This window comes from Rana temporaria, chromosome 4 (assembly GCF_905171775.1).
Source record: "Rana temporaria chromosome 4, aRanTem1.1, whole genome shotgun sequence".
Lineage (NCBI taxonomy): Eukaryota > Metazoa > Chordata > Amphibia > Anura > Ranidae > Rana > Rana temporaria.
The window spans coordinates 285,978,644-285,998,770 of record NC_053492.1 but is presented as its reverse complement, the minus strand read 5'-3'; the positions used below and the strand labels follow the sequence as shown (position 1 = coordinate 285,998,770).

Below are 20,127 nucleotides of genomic sequence, written 5' to 3'. Positions count from 1 at the left end.
CACAGTCATTTTAAAGCTGCCTAATTAATGCTTATTAGGCTTTATTGCTGCTCCTTGACATCCACAGGTGTTTTCAATACCTGATTGAAAACACTTCAATGAACCTCTGTTCTACAGAGTGGTAGTCTTTAAGGGGTTGAATAATTGTGTAAATGAAGAATTCACAAAATAAACATTTACTACTGTATTACAAAACCAATTGATGTCATTTTAGTTGCATATGGTTCTTTAAGAAGTCCTTGTAGGATTTCATTCTGAATACAATTACAAATGTACACTAAATTCCCTAAAACCCTTTACAGCATTGGGGGGTTGAATAATTTTGAACACAACTGTATATATATATATATATATATATGTGTATGTATGTGTGTGTATATATGTATATATATATATATATATATATATATATATATATATATATATATATATATATATATATATATATATATATATATATATATATATATATATATATATATATATATATATATATATATATATATATATATATAAAAAATTATATTATATATAATTTATATAAAATAAATAAAAAAGGGGGGGTTGTCATCTGGGGGCCTTCGGGCCCCTGGGGACCTCCGGACCTCTAAAAAAAAAAATGGCCCTTTAATAAAAAATATATTAAAAAAAATATATATATATTTTTTATAAAAAATAAATTAAAAAAAAGGGGAGTGGCCAGAGGGGAGGGCCTCTGGGCCCCTGGGAACCTCCGGACCCCTAAAAAAAATGCTTTTATTTTTAAAGTGGGTTGCCATCCGGGCCCCTGGGGACCTCCAGGCCCCTTACAGGTGTACTGCCTGTACCCCCTGATGGGGGCCCTGACTATAACACACTCTGCATCCAAGTTGGTCAAAATAAAAATAACGACAATATAAATTCCAGTCCATTTGTTGCACCTACATTTAAAAATTTACTTATACGTGTGTTACATAAAATTATATTCACACATAATTAGAAGAGGCCCTGCATATCATCTCAAAACACCCAAAATGTTTACTTAACCCACTTTATAGTGACCGAAGTATCATGTAAATATGTTGGGTTCCTAATGATGTCTTCTGGTTACTGAATAGTGTGAAGTTAGAACGTGTTTCAATAAGAGGAGCTTCTTCAGGATAGCAGGGTACTATGTCTCATCCTCACCGCAACAGCAAGGGAGAACCAGCAAGGACCAGAGCTGAGAGCCTGAGCCTTGTGAGGACCTTTTCATGAGGACAAAAAAAACACCAAGTGATCTGGACCACATTTGTGTGTACCAGCAAAGGTGAGCTGAACCATCTGTGCTTATATCAGCACGAACACAGATAATGCAATAGAGACTGCTCTTTATTTAGCAGCCCATTAGCTATCATTTTCACACTCTTAAAGGAACGACGACACTGCACCACCTACCAAAGGGGCCCCAACAAAGGCCAGTTAATACTGACAAAAAGGCACCAGGTACTTTTATAGCCACTTCCAGGGGTACACCTTTGTCAGGAATGCATACACCCACCCACTATTGAAGCTGTATGTGTAGCGTGCACACAAGGTTCTTTATAGGTTAGTTAATGCTGATTCTCTTAACCCTGTATCACTACAGTTTAGTAGATTACCATCTTATGGGGCAGTACATCTTTCAACCTGTTAAATTGTCTATCAATTCATGCACTAATTGCATTACGACAATACTCCCATTTAATCTTCCATCCCCTTCCTTGTGGCCTACGTTCTGTGCATTATTTCAGAGTGGTAGCATACTAACTTTTAAGTTACACAGGTGCGTCAGTGGGGTCCAAGCCATTTAAAGAGTTGTGGCAGAACAGAGATCCAATCATATCTAGCTACTCCTGTGGGGATAAGCCCTACAATAGCAAAATATTGTCTGCTGTAATGAAAGTTGAATATATTAGTTAACATAGAATATATAAATAAATGTCTGGGTACAATTTTTTGGAAGAAGGCCATATTTGGTCCATTCAAAAGAAAAAGGGGGGGGGGAATCCCTTTGTTTTATTTTGTAGCTTTGATTTTAGACTGCACAGCTGGTCTTCAAGCTACTTTTTTTTTATGTATGCATGATAGTTTCTTGCCCTCTCTGTCTCAGTAAAACAGTTCATAAACCCTTGATGCGCTTAATGTGATCCGTATGTCACACTCAAATCTTTCCAAATCTGCAAAAATGAGAATCAAGATGAGAGTTTGTGAGCTTAGAACGATGAGCTGAGTGCTGAGCTGCTTCGAAAGATGAAGATTTGTCAGTTGGATCCCTAATACTGCTAAACCCCGAACATTGCACACAGCACTTTTTATCATTCATCCTATTATGTTTAACCATTGTGAATCATTTTAGAAAGGAATGAAAGTCCTACTTATAAATTAAAAAGCATATCAGCAACATCTGTGTCACTGCCCAAAGCACTCTCCTTATGTGGCACAATCAGCAGAGCTTTTCTTAGATTTACGCTCAGGGGCACATAGACGACTGCAGTCACTCAGAGATGCTCTCTAAAGTTTATCTGTACCAATTCTTTGTCCTGTTTTTCATAATACTGTAATATCAGGTTGATGTTGCTCACTGTGATGCTATTGAATTGGGAGCTCCTAATAAAGCCTGCCAACTATATTTGAACTACTTTACCTCATTTCAAGTCATAAAAGCTAGCTCATTGACCTAGTTGGTCTAGGGTAAAAAAAAAAGCTCTACAAGACAAAATCTGATGGCTATATGGCATTTTTATGAGATTCTTTATTCAATTCTTGCTGCACTCAACTTTATATTCTGCGTATGTCTGGTCACGATTTTATTAAACATGGTTTGCGTGTATAGTTATATTCTCAGTCATATTAAATGCTCTGATACGCAGTCTTGAAGTACCAAACAGTACAGTGCAATTCCTAGTAGTAATCTTATCTCCATGCTGCTATAGGATACAGCACACAAACCATGCACAGACTGTTTTGTTTGCTAGTATTTCAAATGTAATGTATATTCTTTTCATTGATTGAGATTTCCATAATTAGGAGGTCAGTTTGATGTTTATAATGTTGTCAATTAGTGTTCATGTTTTAAAAACATTGTTTCTAGATATAATTAATATTTGCGTAATTTCTGTATAATAATAATAATGTGCCATATGTGCATAGGGTAGCCATATTTTTTGATCACATACACACTTTCTTCTTGCTTTGAAGTATAGTTCTTCTTAGCGCTAATTTCCAGGCTTTTCCCCACCTCCACCCAACCGCCCTCTATCCCTTCACCACTGTGAAAGTCTTAAATTATGGTCAGTGGCTTCATCACTAAATGATCTAAAGGCCTATTCTATGTAGCAGCCAGAAAAAGGGGTGGTTGGAGCTGGACAAGAAGAAACTTTGCCAATTAAAATAGGCATTTCCACTGAATAGGGAGGTAAAACAAAAAGGGTTGGGCATTGCCATGACCAGTTTGAGAGCAGCCAATGGTGTTCTTCTCCAGCGAAAGTCCTCGGATCCCACTTCCTGAAAGGAGAGTTTGAAGAATGGTTACTGCCCAATGGGGTATAAGATTTTTCAAGCAAGGAGTAAATATTAGATGTGGTCAGTAATGGCAATTCCATTATTTCTATTACTTCAGGTTTTATTTACGTTTTGTTTTCAGTTGCATAATTTTAAAAGCATTATATATTCAGCAGTTTAGGGATACAATTTTTTTTAAGTGATTCTATTATGTGTTTTGTTTGCATTATTCATAAACAAATGTATACAATATACCACTGTTCTCCCTTATTTGTGATGTGCAGTTTCTTGTGGTTTCAGGTGTCTGTTGGTATAGCAACCAGTATTAGGTTCCCAATAGCTCTTCATAAAGTTTATTTTACCAGATCTGGGTGCCAGAAGTTAACTAGAAACCTCAGTCTGTAACTATCTTTTGGAAGTGGTTTACAGCTGCTGCCTGCAGCCTAATCTAAGAAACAGATGGGGTTGTAGATAAAATATGTCTAAGAAGTCAGGAAGATTTCACTGAGAAATTTAATTCCAGTACACTATTACACTGAATTTTTCTGTCAACCGGCCAAAGTAGCGTGCTTGTATTTGATCATTTTAAGCACTTTTAATTTGACTGTAAGTACTATAGTCTATGCATGCATGGATTGCAAATCCTTACTGAACCCTGAGGTCACTTTGGGACATGGGTATGAGAAGTATGTTACGAAGAAAATGTTTCGTTGGCCATAGCAATCATTCAGAATTTTATATTCAACTTTCCACTGCAGAAAGGACATTTTAAGTTGACCCTGTCAGCTTAAAAACAATATCAGGGTGAAAAGTTGGTGCAGTAGAAGATATTTTTGTACTGCTTCCTCCGTCAGCCCACATCTCTTGTTATCTTTTTTTCTGTTTCAGTGATACAGCCTTCGTAAGATTCCCAACACATGTTATGGTACCATCCTCTTGTATTACAGGAACCTGGAAATAAATCGACCTATACAGATGACCATGTAGTTGCCATCATCCCTTAAAAATTTGAAGTGTGAAAACCTCTAGGGTTGGGATTATGTGGGCAACAAATAAATATTTTCAAAAAATATAGAAAAATATAAATTTAATATACAGAAGTAGAAAATTACATCACAATACAATATGCTATCATAAAAGGGGTAACAAGCATATGAATAGCAAAGGAACACAGTGCCACATCACAAAAAGTCCCCAACAGGGGTAGACTGAAAGAAATGGCTGATCCAACGTGTTTCAAATCAAACATTCACAATTTGATCTTCATCAGGGATATTATATTGTGTCTTTGATATCTGAATAAAGAAAAATAAATTGAGCCTGACAGTGTGCCATAAAGGGCTTGGCTTTCTCTTCCTGGTTTCCAGAGATGTCAAAAAGGAAGATGGCAGAGCAGGACCTGGTGTACAGTAGTGCTAACTTCACTTGTAACCATTACTATAGTAACATAGTACTTAGATATCTAGATTTAGAATCATTAATGCTAATCCCTGAAGAAGGAAGAACATTTCTTCAGAATAATAATTACTTTGGGCAGAATTATTATTTATTATTTTTATTATTATTAGTTAAAAATGGCAGAGAATCATCGGAGAAGAGACACATTTTGTGCTGGTAGCTGGCCATCCCCACCCCCTGTATATTGGGACTAGTGTGAACATAGAAGCAACTACTTCATTGTCGAGGTAAATAGCAATGAGAAGAGGGGGCATAATTGCTTTTTGTCTCTCGGGATGGGTGAAAAGTCACCGGAATTCATTATATTAAATACAGTCTCTAGGATTATTGCACAGTGCTGCAGTCCATGATTGGATGGGGGGGGGGGGGGCATATACGCAAGGTTTTGAAGAGTGGTCAAGTACACCCATGATACTGTAGCTCAGTGTTTCTCAACTCCAGTCCTCAAGGCGCCCCAACAGGTTATGTTTTCAGGATTTCCCGCAGATAAAACAGCTGTGGTAATTAGTAAGGCAGGTAAACTGATCAAATTACCTGTGCAAAATAGCCTGAACAAATGACCTGTAGGACTGGAGTTTAGAAACACTGCTGTAGCTCATCAAAAGCCGTCCAATGTCTAGAGAGAGAAGGAAGGCCAATTGGTTCCTCCGATCAAACTAGTTGAATCAGATGAATGGCATATCTAATGTTGTTTATGGCTTGGCATTTAGTCATAAAGCCATCTTCATCTTTTTCCATCAGATCCAGGATTCCATCATCAACTCGGTTGCCAATATCTTGGCCAAGAGTTTAAGATCCAAATTAAAAAGGGAATTCGCTTAAAGGTGGCCCAGGATGAGTGGTTGGAATTCATATTTCTGTTGTTAAGGTATCTGGGCCTAATTTACCCCCTTTCAGGGGAGGGTTAAAAAAAAACGGGCAAGAGGGGCGCTAAAATGTAATGAAATACCTTGTAATAGCTGTATAACCATCCAGTCCCTGAAGTTTTATTGCTGTTTACATTTCAGTCGCTGGATTGGGTCTTCAAGAGCCACAATAAGAGATTGAGGAAGTGGGGGTAGGTGGGTTTTGGACCGCATTGCCTGGTTAAAATAGAAGTCCAGCCTTAGCTTTTTAGGCTGGGCTCCTCCTAAGGGTCACAGGAGTGCAATTTATTTTGCACTCCTGTGACCGGTTTTTAGCGGAGAGTGGTCAGAAGTCCACTCCGCTGGTGTCACTGCCATCAGTCGAGGCAGCGTGTCATCCCAACTTCCAAGTCTGGATCCGCCAGCTGCCTTGATTGATGGCAGTCTCGGCCTCTAAGCAAGCTCAGCGCTCCAGTGAGCGTGGAGAAACAGAGCGGAAAGACGCTGACTGACAGCAGCTCTCTTCTCGGATCTGTGAAAACCGAGCCATCGGCGATGTTTGGTGGCTCGGTTCTCAGTGCAGAGACAGCAGGGGACAGCTGCAGTATCTGTCTGATGCTCCATCCACCTAGGTAAGTATGAATCAATAAAAAAAAAAAAACACTTCTCTTTTAAAGGTGGACTTTTACCCATACAATGATCTTGTATTGCTATTATTTTGATAGGGCTGCTAGTGGGTCCCAGTTGCCTGTATGAAGGAAAAGTGTGAAAGAATCTTGTTTTTGTTGTATACCCTTCAGATTGGTACTGTGTATATTTTGATTTGATATTGCTGTTTAAAGAATGTATTCACAGTGAAGCACCATAATTATGTCAAGGAAAACTTCTCATATCTGATCTTCACCGCAGCATTACAAGTTAAAATTTATATTGCAATTCCTGCCAGAAGTGAAAGTTTTAAGGGAGATTTCCCTCATGTGGTTACAGTAAAAGGTTGTAAATTAACTTTTGTTTGCAACAAAAATCTGAAAACACCATTTATGGAAAGCTTGCATTTCCTGTTGTTAAAGAGCCTGAGGCTACCAAAATCATTTGTGTAAACGGCAGCTAGCCCAGTCTTGGTAGACAATCTATTCATTGCACAGATGGACAACAGTAACTGATAAAATCTGATGCCTGCCTAGAAAAATAAATAATTAAGTTGCGTCTGTGGAAAAACATGGTTTCCTCTGTGTGGTGCATGGCAGGTGTTTGGGGGCTGATGTTTTATCTCTTGTCAAGAGATAAATGGTATTACTTTTGTGATTAGCAGTCCAATCTGCATAATCACACATGTCGGTATTTAAAGTTTTTGGGGATTTTTTTTTTATTAAAGATGTAACCTAAAACCAAACTTGAAACCTGTCCATTGTAACAAGGAATAAGGGAGTTTGCATGTTTTGTGGATATTGGGGCTTTAAGAGTGAATATTTGATATATAGGGATGAACCGAACACCCCTCGGTTTGGTTCGCGGCAGAACATGCGAACGGACCAAAGGTTTGCGCAAACATTCGAACACCGTTATAGTCTACAGGACCCGAACGTGAGAAATCAAAAGTGCTAATTGTAAAGGCTAATATGCAAGTTATTGTCATAAAAAGTGTTTGGTGACCCGAGTCCTGGCCCAGGGAACATGTATCGATGCAAAAAAAAAGTTTTAAAAACGGCTGTTTTTTTCGGGAGCAGTGATTTTAATAATGCTTAAAGTGAAACAATAAAAGTGAAATATTCCTTTAAATATTGTACCCGGAAGGGGGAGGGGTGTCTATAGTATGCCTGTAAAGTGACACATTTCCCCGTGTTTAGAACAGTCCCTGCACAAAATGACATTTCTGAAGGAATAAGTCATTTAAAACTTATTGCGGCCCCGACAATGTAGATGAAAATTGAGGAAAAAAATGAAATGGGTACCCCCCCCCCCAGCCCATTACCAGGCCCTTTGGGTCTTGTATGGATAACCTAGGGAAGGGTTATCACCCCTGTAACATTTGTTTTGCTGTCTGTGGCCCTGTTCAGAAGATTTTGCCTCACTTTCTCTCCCAATGACAATTGGATTTTGAAAATGTGGGTTTTTTAGGGAAACAAGGATTGGTGAGAGAGCATCAGTGGAGACACTTTTTTTTCCCATATTAAAGAGGAAGTAAACCCTGATGGGGTTTACTTCCTCTATCTTTCCCTGCAAAGATAAAGCATAATGGGCTACTATGCATCACATAGTAGCCCATTATGTAAAACTTACCTGCAGTAGAAGCCCGCAATGTCAGTCTTCCATGCTGGTAGTGAGCATCCATCTTCACCCCTCTTCTTCCGGGGGCCGCAAACTCTGGCTCTCTAAGTCGCATGAGCCGCTTTTCACGGCATAACCCCAGCTTGAAACTGCACAGCGTGCCCTCTTAAGACGTTAAAGTCGTTGCTGGGGGAAATTGCAAATATCTCTGACCGTGTAGGTCTCGGAGATATTGCAAGCAACTACAGGTAAGCCTTAATCTAGGCTTACCTGTAGGTGTAACCTCCGCCAGAGGGTTTACAACCACTTTAACTCTTACAGGAGAGAATTTCCCTTCCCAGGGGTAGATTTCCTCTAACTTCCTGGAGTCGTTTGTAAGTTGGATGTTTAAAAGTAGGGGACCGCCTGTATATACTATACGGCCTGCCCTATATACTCTGCAGAAAATTGAGCCTTAGGTGTTGGTGGTACCAGAACACTGTAAAGCCTCAGTTACTCTTGGTGGGCGCAGGAACGGGCCCTGCTGTGAAATATTAGATCAAAAATTATAATTACGCCCCCCTGTTAAACAGGGTCAGAACAATTGGGCCTCAGGTGGTGGTGGTGACACAACACCGTAACCCCTCAGATACTCTAGTTGAGCGCAGGAACACTGTAAAGCCTCAGTTACTCTTGGTGGGTGCAGGTACGGTCCCTGCTGTGAAATATTACAGCAAAAATTGTAATTACATGCCCCTGTTAAACACGGGCAGGAAAATTGGGCCGTTAGGCAGTGGTGGTGGTGCCCTGAACCAAAAATGTTCTTAGAAGCTAGCATCGTCAAGATTGAGGAGGAATAGGATAGTCACTCAGCATAGGCAGTCTTCAATGGATCTCACATCCATAGAAAGATTAATCGGGTACATCAGCATCCAGTGCTTGGTAGCTGGTGATCCAAGACTGATTAATTTTTATGAAGCTAAGCCGATCAACAGTCTGTCAACAGGCGCACTCTGTGATCGGTAGCAAAGCCTCCAGCAGCACTGAATGTGCGTTCAGAAAGAACGCTGGATGCAGGACAGGCCAGTAGCTCAATTGCATATTGTACAAGCTCTGACTGTGGATTTTCTGTTGGAAAGGTCTCCAATTCTGATCTTGCCTCTAGGTATTCCTGCACCATGTAATTCAGATGCTGGCAATGGTTGCTGGAACCGATCAGACCTTGGGGCTGCAAAACTGAAGAATTGTCTAAAGAAATCGGTCAGATGCCCACCTTCTCCACCGCTCCTTCTGGGACCAAAGCCTCAGCAACACGTTGTCCAGGGCATTGTAACCTCCCAGGCTTTGGAAACACATTGCACACATTTTTTTGCAAAGATGGTTCATCCTCTGCTCTCTCTGCGAAGGCTGGATAAGTTCTGGATCAAGAAGGGTTGCCAGCCAGTAATCCCTTTCCTTGATACCACAAATCCTTCCACAGGCTTTGCAGGATCAGGGAGGCCATGCAGCGTAGGTTTGCTGAGGCATTTGATCCTGAGTCCTCTGGGTCACTGAGGATCACATGATCTGCAGCCACCTCCTCCCAGCCACGTACAACTCCATGGGTTTCTGGGGACTAAAAACGATCCCTTGAAGGCTGATGCTGAGTGATATGCTCCACCTCCATGCTCACACAGGAAGAGGATTGTGTCATCTGCGGGCCCGCAGGAATACTATCTGGATAAAGGGGGCCTTGAGAGGTAAGGAAGTTCTACTCTTCCTCCCGCTGTTCTGCCTCAAGTGCCCTGTCCATATTCCAGGTAGCGTGTGCTCCAACAGGAAGACGAGGGACAGTATCACTGATGCATGCACTGTCACTGCTCACCATCCTCGTGGCCCCCTCAAATGGTAACAGAACAGTGCATGCATCCTTGATCAGTAGCCACTGGTGTGGCGAAAAAAAGCCAAGCTCCCCTGACCCTGTCCTGGTGCCATATTCAAACAGGTACTCATTGATGGCCTTCTGGTGCCTGTGCAGCCGCTGCAGCATTGCCAACGTTGAGCTCCACCTGGCAGCCATGTCACAAATGAGGCAGTTCTTGGGCAGGTTGCATTCCTTTTGAAGGTCAGCCAGCTAAGCACTGGCATTATATGACCGGCGGAAATGACCACAGACTTTCCTGGCCTGCCTCAGGAGATCCTGTAAGCCTGGCTACCTGCCCAAGAACCTCTGCACCACCAAATTCAGGACATGAGCCAAACTGGAACATGGGTCAAGTGTCCCTGTTGGCGGGCGGAAAGGTTGGTGCCATTGTTGCATACAACCATTCCTGGCTGAAGCTGGTGGTGTGTCAACCACCTCTGAGTCTGCCCCTGCAGAGATGACCGAATCTCTGCCCCCCAGTGTGACTCCTGTCCCCTAAGCAGACCAACTCAAGCACTGCATGGCACCTTTTTGCCTGAGTGCTTGCGTAGCCCCTTGAATGCCTATGGAGCACCACTGGTTCTAAGGACAAATCTGCAGAGGAAGAAGAAGAGGAGGGGGTGGAGGAGAGCGCTGTGGCAGAATCGCCACTACTAGCATTTTGGAGGCATGGTGGCGGAACAAGAACACCAAATTGGGCCCAATTGGCTATTTTCCCTTCCCAGTGTCATGTGACTTGTTAGTGTTGCAAGGTCTCAGGTGTGAATGGGGGAGCAGGTGTGTTAAATTTGGTATCATCGCTCTCACTTTCTCATACTGTTCACTGGAGGTTCAACATGATACCTCATGCCAAAGAACTCTGAGGATCTGAAAAAAAAATTGTTGCTCTACATAAAGATGGCCATCACAGGTTCCACTCAGAACAGGCCTCACCATGGTTGACCAAAGAAGTTGAGTGCACGTGCTGAATGTCCTATTCAGAGGTTGTCTTTTGGAAATAGATGTATGAGTGCTGCCAGCATTGCTGCAGAGGTTTGGTGGGTGGGGGGTCAGCCTGTCGGTGCTAACGCCATTCGACGCACTGTGCATCAAATTGGTCTGCACGGCTGTCATCCCAGAAGGAAGCCTCTTCTAAATTTGATGCACAAGAAAGCCTGCAAACAGTTTTCTGAAGACAAGCAGACTAAGGACATGGATTACTGGAGCCATATCCTGTGGTCTGATGAGCACATGGTCTCTAACATCCACCAGCTCTGTGATGTCATCATGAAGAAGAGGACTCCAGTGGCAACCTGTGAAGCTCTGGTGAACTCCATGCCCAAGAGGGTTAAGGCATTGCTGTAATATAATGGTGGCCACACAAAATACCTTCATTCTGGTAATTTGGAACTTTAAAGGAGATTTAATTATTTAGCAGGTGTTATTAAATAAGGTTAACATTTCATTATAGGTCTCTTTTTTATTTATTTTTTACTGAGTTGGTGGGTTGTTTCTTCAATAATATGCATTTACAGGCACCCTACTGACTACACGTCAACGACTCGTTTCCTCAGAATGAGTTACAATTTTGGGTTATAGCGGTACATGTGATGAGTCGGTACCCCCCAATGTATCCAATCAGAATTAATTTTGTGTAACTATGACCAAGTTTAGCAGCCCAAAGAAACCAAGCCAGTTACATTATCCAAGCCACACCTGCAGCTTCTGGTGAACCAGAGTCAGGGATGGCAGAAGTGTTCATGTTGCCGAGTTACATTGATGCATTTGATCACTAGTTGGAACACAATATATATATATTTTTTCATATTTGCAAATCAGCTTTGTGCCTCTTTATAATTTGTGTGTATTTTATTCCTATTTTTAGCTGCCGCGGTTGAAGAACCAGAGGTTATTCCTGATCCTGCCAAGCAAACAGATCGTGTGGTGAAAATAGCTGGCATTAGTGCAGGGATTTTAGTATTCATCCTACTGCTTCTAGTTGTCGTTTTAATTGTCAAAAAAAGGTAAGGACTCAAAATGAAACTGCTCAGTTGTCCTATTTGTCTCATTCAGAAACTGCAAAATAATGGTGAAGTGCTATTGTCTGTAAACATTTTTTTATCAGTTTATGTGCATATTTGATATAACTAAACTTTTTTTATTTACGGAAGCTGTATGTTTTTTCCAAGCTGTATAAAACACTTTGGATTTTGCCACTGTACCTGATAACAATCACGTCAGCCATATTCTTATGGTGAACTAAATCCTATTAGTTTATGTTTTAAAGTTTGCAAGAGCTTGGCAGATAAGTGGGACCTCCTTGTTTTCTTTAGACTCCCTTTTTATCTTTTACTGGAATTTGTGCACGCATTATGAAGGACAATAGCTTGTGCACCACACCATGCAGTATACAGTTTGTGTTCTGCCATTCATTCTGAATAGCACCCCAGCATACATATATACCTGCATACTGCATCATCATTATTTACATGGCGATCTATTTTGGATGCAGTATGTTCATAAAATACTTATTTATCTGTTTGTTGATTGTCTGTTGCATTAATAATGTAGTCTATACCTTTTTCTCTATTGAAATGGGTATTCTACACAAAAAAAAAAAAAGTTGGTTTGCCCAGTTATCACTGGAGACCTAGTGATAGCTTAAAATGTATTTGTTTGCTTCAATTCAAGTTCAGTGGTGGTTTTGGGATATGTGATACAATGAGTAGTGGGAATATCTCTTGATAAATGAAGCTACACATAGATTCAGTGGAGGGCTTTTTGGTTTCTTTTGTCCCTTCTCAAACAACCTTCTGGTTTATTATTTCTGTTTGGTCCCAAGCTCCACTCTGTAGAAGCCAAGGATTCTATACACTGCAATGATGATGGCCAAAAAGCCTGAAACTGCTACATCTAGTTTTAAAAAAAAAAATGTCCTTAATACTTAATAATAATTAATTTTATGGCTGTGCTATACACTAGTTCTAGTTAGTCCACTAATTCTGGATTTACAATTGGCCATAGGGGCAATAATAATGGGGCTCCATCCACTATCCTGAAATGAGAAATCTTTTTTTGGTATATGATGGAATCAGATGTGAATACCTTCCATTATAAGAAGCAACCAATCCATTCGATTTTTTCTTAAACCCCTTCCAAATATGGTCTCATTTCGAGGGTCTATACATTTAGTAGAAACACAGTTCACAAAATAGAATGGCAGTAGTAGAATTTCAGCCCCTTTGGAAGGTTGATGAACTACACTGACATTGCACCATATGTTTTTCCCTCCGATTTTGTTTTCCATCAAAATCAATGAAAAAACATTAAAATGCATGTCAACATTAGTTGTTGCACTTTTTTAAAGTGCTTAACAATGTGCCTTGTAATGGATGTGAATGCATGTCGATGGTAAGCGTGCATTTTACATGCTTGTTGACGTGTGTCTTAACACATACATTAAAATATGTTTTAATGTGCTTGCGTCAATTTTAATGCAACATAAATCCATATTTTTAAGGTTTGGCTAGTTATTCACTGTGTTGATAGCATTCATGTCTTTGTTAGACTAATGGCAGATTAGTGATTCTGCCACAAAAGAAAAACTGCCAGCAGCAGGACTGCTAAAGTCGGCCATAGCAATTTTTGATTCCCCCATCAACACTGAAATCTGACAGACTGGTTGTACCCAAGTTGATCGATTGCCCATACATGGTTCGAATATCAGTCTGTCCCTGCTGAACCGAATGAGATTTGAACCATTCATTGCTGGTTTAAAGAAGCTGATTGTCTGCCCCTTTAGATAGATGAAGAGCGATGTCATTTTCGTTGGCCTAAACACAGATAAATCTCAGTTGCAAGCTATAGCATCTTGCTGCTTCGGCTACAGTGGAGGAGCTATTTAATAGGAGAAAATTGGCAGTCTTTGCGCTCCTACTGATGGGGATTTTAACAAATTGCCAGTGGCAGGATCACGAATGACAGAGTTGCCCATGTGACATCAGCCTTGATACTATTTCTGCAATCAGGAGATGCAGAAAGCAATTGAATGAGATGTAAATACATTATGTTAGGCCTCATGCACACTGGACACTTTGGACATCTCTCCTAGATGCCTTTCCTCCTGGCAGCCATGTTATGGCCGAAAAAACGCTTGTAAACACGTTTAGGCACGCTTTAGACACATCGAGCACTTGATCAATAATTTTTTTGGCCTCTGAAATTAATGAATGCTCAAACACTAAATGTGCCTAGCGTTAATACGTGTTTCAAGCATTTTTTTGGGTGGCGCTGGCAGTGGTTTTTTTTTCTGCCTCTAAACGCCTCTTAACGCCTGTGTGTGCATGGACACATAGGCTAACATGCAGGCTTGTTTAGAGTCAGAAAAAAAAGGGCCAGACGCCCCTAAGGGAAATGTTAAAATAGTCCATTGTGCATAGGGCCTTACAGAGTAATAAGGCTCTACTGAGCTACATACAATAGCAATAATATGGAAGAGCATGTATATATAAATTCTAAAGTCATAATATGTTGTTGAAAATGCACTATATTTTCCCTTCAATGTAAGTTTTCAATTTGAAGTTCAGAGAAGGAAAGTAAAAAGAAAAAAAACTATTTATTTTGCTGATCTTTTGCAATGATCAGACAACTGCTGTTTTCTTAGAATATATATTACAGTAAAGAAAGACCTACTTGTACTGGCTTGTTGTTCCCAAGGTTTTTATACTGTTAATCTGATATGTGCACCAGTTTTTTGCCATTCAGGTTTATGTTAATAGTCACTGCTGCTCTTTATATTGCCAATATCGCCTTACTAAGCTGTTAACAAAAAAAAAAAAAAAAAAGCTCCACTGTATTCCACCGTTACCTGGCCTATACATGTTAACCTGGATAATAGCCGAAAAAAGTCCTGTAGTCAAACTGCCATGCACTGTTGGCAAACAGCAATTCAGTCAACCCTCCCTTGTGTGCTGGACAGCTGTCAAAACTAGCGCTGTCTTAAGAGTGAAGTCACTGAAATGGTTTTAGATCTTAAGAAATCCCTTCGGTGTGCCATGCCCAGGTCTCTTATCTCAAAGAATTTAAACCTAAATTCCATTTTCTTTCAGATCCCCTATTTCATAGAATCTGCCCTGGCTTACACCTGCTGTGAGAAAACTGATTTCTTGCTGTGTGATATTAGACAAAGTGATGGCCTTTATAGTATTCATTGAAGCTCAGGGATAATCTTCTCATTTCTGTTCTGCAGGCATATTGGCTTCAGCAAATTAGGTGGAGTCTTATTTTAAAATGAACCTGTCACTAACATGGCCAGTTTAGATTGCGTAATTGATGCACAAAATGTATAAGCAGAGGCTGTATAACCAGATCTAGAGTAAGCAGGTGAAGTTGCATGCAAATCTCAGCCTTGCATGTAAAACTATAGTTCATCCATACCCGTGGAGCCCCGTATTGGTTAGTGAGGCCGCCAGATGCATGAATCTATAGGGGAGGTGGGAAGGGGGCTGCATCAAGCTAAAGAGAACATTTTAGATTAATCCATAACCTCAGCTAGACTTGTATATAGGGCTTACTAAAAACAGAAGTTTCTCTCCCTTGTAATGAAAGTATGAATCACTAAGTAGGTAAATTAATATATTTTTCTGAAGCAAATCAGTAATGGCATGACCATTTCTATACCAACAGATTTTTTTTTTTTTCAAATACTGATTGTAAATACAGCCGGTGTTTGTTCAACCTCTGAATTTATATAATTGACAGAAACCTAGATCCCGAAGTAGAATGACAGTAATCGAATTCCAGACATTTTCTTAGGCTGATCAACTATACTGGAATTGCACTCGTCTTTTCATTTCATGCGTTTTACATTGAAGTCAATTAACGCACATATAAATGCAAGTTTATTATTATTATTTAGGTACTTATATAGCGCTGTCAATTTACGCAGCGCTTTACATATACATTGTACATTCACATCGGTCCCTACCCTCAAGGAGCTTACAATCTAAGGTCCCTAACTCACATTCATATACTAGGGCCAATTTTAGACAGAAGCCAATTAACCTATCAGCATGTCTTTGGAGTGTGGGAGGAAAGCAGAGTACCCAGAGGAAACCCACGCAGGCACAGGGAGAACATGCAAACTTCAGGCAGGTAGTGTCGTGGTTTGCATTCAAACCAGCGACCCAATTTTACTGCTAGGCGAGAGTGCTACCCACTACACCACTGTGCGCCCAAGTTAATGTACCCCCTCACTCATTTTCAGAATGCGTTGTGCACATTGTATTGGATGTCAGTGCGCATCATAATGCGTTAATGTGTGTCATAATGCATGTGGATGTGTCTTAACAGGTACATAAATGAAATAAGTTTTGATGCATTGCCATTGATTTCAATGGAAAATGCATTGAGCAAATACTTGAGTCCAGCTGGAGTATTCACTAAGGCAGGAAAGGAAAGGTAAAATTGCAGTTTGACCACTTACTTACTGGGGTTGATTTACTAAAACTGGCGAGGGCAAAATCTGGTTCAGCTCTGCATAGAAACCAATCCGCTTCCAGGTTATTTCTTTAAGCCTAAAGCAGGAGTTCACCCGAAAAACAATTTTTAACATTAGATTGAGGTTCATTTTGTCAAGGGGAATCGGGTGTTTTTTTTTTAAATCGAAACAGTACTTACCGTTTTAGAGAGAGACCTTCTCCGCCGCTTCCGGGTATGGTTTTCGGGACTGGGCGTTCCTATTTGATTGACAGGCTTCCGACGGTCGCATACATCGTGTCACGAGTAGCCGTAAGAAGCCGAACGTCGGTGCGGCTCTATACGGCGCCTGCGCACCGACGTTCGGCTACTTTCGGAGAATCGTGACGCGCTGTATGCGACCGTCGGAAGTCTGTCAATCAAATAGGAACTCCCAGTCCCGCAGCCCATACCCGGAAGCGGCGGAGAAGATCTATCTCTAAAACGGTAAGTAGTGCTTCGATTTAAAAAAAAACACCCGATTCCCCTTCACAAAATGAGCCTCAATCCAATGTTAAAAATTGAGTTTTTGGGTGAACCTCCACTTTAATTGAACAAGCTGAAGTTAAAAGGTGATTGGCTACCATGCACAGCTGCACCGGATTTTGCACTCTCAAGTCTTAGTAAACCAACCCCACTGTGTTGATGGCATACACACATCTTTGGTAATCCTAGTACTATCGGTCAGATCTTATCTGCAGGTAGCATATACATGGAGAAATACAAGGGACTAAAAAGGAAATGCATATATATATATATATATTTTTTTTTTCAATATTTATATTAAGACAAATACATTTTTAGCTTTTATGAGCTCATAATCATTGACAGTAGATTGCACACTGCAATGAACCCTTTCCCTTATCAGCAGGAATAGGTCGGCTTCCTGCTACAAGGTTCACATTTTATGCCTATATTATAGACATAAAAACCTGTTGAATAATAGTGTACAAAAGATGTTCAACCACTTCAATACCAGGCACTAAACCTTGTAGCAGGAAGATGACCTATTCCTGCTGCTAAGGTAAAGGGTTCATTGCAGTGTGCAATCTACTGCCAGCGATTAATAGCCCATAAAAGCTAAATGTGTTCGTCATAAATACTTGCCGTTTATTTTTAAAGGAAGGTGATTACATTATTATGCATGCATGCCTATGCAAGACTTGTCACATTTTCTCTTCCCCCACAATTATCCTGTAGTTGAAACTCTTATTTCTTGCCTGTGCTGCTGTCCCTACATCAAAGTTTGAGAATATGACGATTTAGCTTTAATATATGTATTGGGTTCCTTCCTATTCTGCTAGACTAGAGGAAAATAAAAAAATGAACAGTACCACCTAGTGGCTCTCTGAGGTAACACAGCAATCGCTTGCCATTACCTGTATTATTCTTCTCATGGCACTGTACTCTGCTTGAAAATTTTATAAGGTTCTGCTTTTATTGGTATGTTAATATCTGCAATGTCACTGTAGTAATGTTAACTGTAGAAATGTACTAGTACATGTCTTCTGTATAACAGAAATGATTTGTATTTTGTATGAACATGTAGTAATGTTATTGTGGAAATATGTTGCAGTCATGCTGTAATGTTTTCTGATTGGATTAATTATTGCCTTTTTACTATTATCTCCTGGAGATATATTACATGGCGAAGGAACTTCTGCATTAGAAGCCTTAGGTATGCTCCAAGTGTTGTCTGCAAGCCAGCTACTCATGTGCTTTCATGTATTATTTTCAGTTTTTACACAGTGCTTTCTGTTGTTTGCTAATGTGGTTGATAAGTAACCATTCACTCACAAAATGCTTTATGAGGAGATCAAATTAAAGCATCGGTCCATCCAAAACTGATCTTTACTTTTGGGCGCATGGCAGCTGTTTGAATTGCCTACTGGCTTTTTTTATGCTTTAGGACCTAGCAAAATCTCTGTACCTCAAGCTAGAAATAGAGGGTCAAAATTTTGACTTATTCCACTGAGCCAGGTGAGAAATCATTGCCTGAACGATGACTGCATCCTATCAGATGCAGTCACTGGTATTCAGACAGAAGCGGGTTCTTTGGTTTTGTTTGGTCATCTTGGATTCAGTCTGCTGGCTAAACATGAGGAATTGGGCTGTGAATGGCTTACCTTAACTCCCCTACTGCTGGACTCCCTTTTTATTACAGTAAATATAGTAGAAATGGGGGAATTAAGGTTGGGGAAATCCCACTCCTTAATGGACACATAAAAAGCCACAAGGTGAATTAGCCCATCAACATCCACTGATAACTGCTAAAGCCTCACTATTGGTTGCAGTTGCACTGACCTGTAAAATTATACTTGTCTGCTCGCGGTGGAGAGAAACATTTATACAAGCTTTATTCGAAGCTCACAATAAATCAGGCTGGCTAACTTCTAGAGACAAATTAAAGTTAAGTTTTTTTGGCTGCTTAAGTATTGTTGACTCACGCTTTGGGAAGGCTTATAGGTATGTTTTATAGGGACACTATCACAAGACTAGGAAACAAAACCTGTACTGTTTATATTTACATAACTACCTTGGATTATATTTTCTTGTCCATATTAACTTTTAGTAAAGGTAGTTAGGGGCCTGTTGTGGTGACTGTCTCCTTATTTGGCCAATTGTAGCTAGGTCACCAGCTTTTAGTGTATGGGGTACCACATGACCTATCTGTATTTGTGGATCCTCTTTGTTTCCCTGAGATATGACATGCATCTGTTTAATTGTTTGTTATGTTTGGACAGTATGAGAATGTGGTGATCATTCTTAAAAACAATGAATGGCCATCTCACGCGCCAACTACCCTTTTGGGACACCTTGGACATTGTTGGGAAATATTTGTGTGAATGGACATTGGCCTGCTATAGTAAAAAGGAAAGAACATGGTACCATAGATGTTTCTTTCAAGTATTTGGTGACTTGTGTAGATTTGGTAGATCTTGCCAGGTTTAGGACACATATCTTGCCACTCTGCCTTCTGTAGTACAAAATCAAACCTCTGGATTGTGTGTGTGTGTATTTTGTGTAATTATATATATATATATATATATATATATATATATATATATATATATATATATATATATATATATATATAATGTCTTATGTTGAAGGTGTCTTTAAATATATGGATATTTTGTACTGTCTGTTATTATTGAAGGCACAACCAGTTTCGTTATGTCATTAAAGCGGAGGTTCACCCTCAAAATGAACTTTCCAGCATCCTTAAAGCGGAAGTAAACCCATCAATTTAACAGTTTGAAAAAGCAGTTACATTCCTGGCATGCCCGGATTGCTAACTGTCACATTGGTTGTGCTCTCAACCAAACTGTCAAACCATCCAATGGCTGGTGTCATAACTGATCACATGTGCAGCATCATGGCAGTTGAAGATTAAACAGAGGCCAAGACGCGCCTTAACAGCCGTCAATCAACTCCTCTTCGCTTAGAAACGCCCATTCCCCGCTCGGAGCTGGAAAACAAGGGCCCATATAACGATAAGTACAAGTATGCTACAGCTAATGTCAAAAAGTGGATTTTTGGGTGAACCTCCGCTTTAAGCCTTCTCCAACTCAACCATATGTTTACACAGAAGCATTTTCCTTAACCACTGATCAATATCAGTGTCTTTACATGCGCTGAAACAATGTATATACATTACCCATAAAAAACATGTTT

At 40.1% G+C, this 20,127-nt stretch overlaps 1 protein-coding gene across 16 annotated transcripts in view; it reads left to right on the top strand.

Moving 5' to 3' along the window:
- The window catches only part of PTPRK (protein tyrosine phosphatase receptor type K), a 564,328-nt gene that overhangs the window by 429,457 nt on the left and 114,744 nt on the right, over positions 1 to 20,127 (top strand). For 9 of the 16 annotated variants that reach the window (XM_040350398.1, XM_040350395.1, XM_040350397.1 and 6 more), the window contains exons 14-15: positions 11,819 to 11,957; positions 18,086 to 18,127. In XM_040350398.1, the coding sequence (XP_040206332.1) occupies positions 11,819 to 11,957; positions 18,086 to 18,127 (181 nt within the window). The remainder of the gene's footprint in view (positions 1 to 11,818; positions 11,958 to 18,085; positions 18,128 to 20,127) is intronic. The other 7 variants (XM_040350403.1, XM_040350400.1, XM_040350406.1 and 4 more) reach the window with 1 other exon arrangement.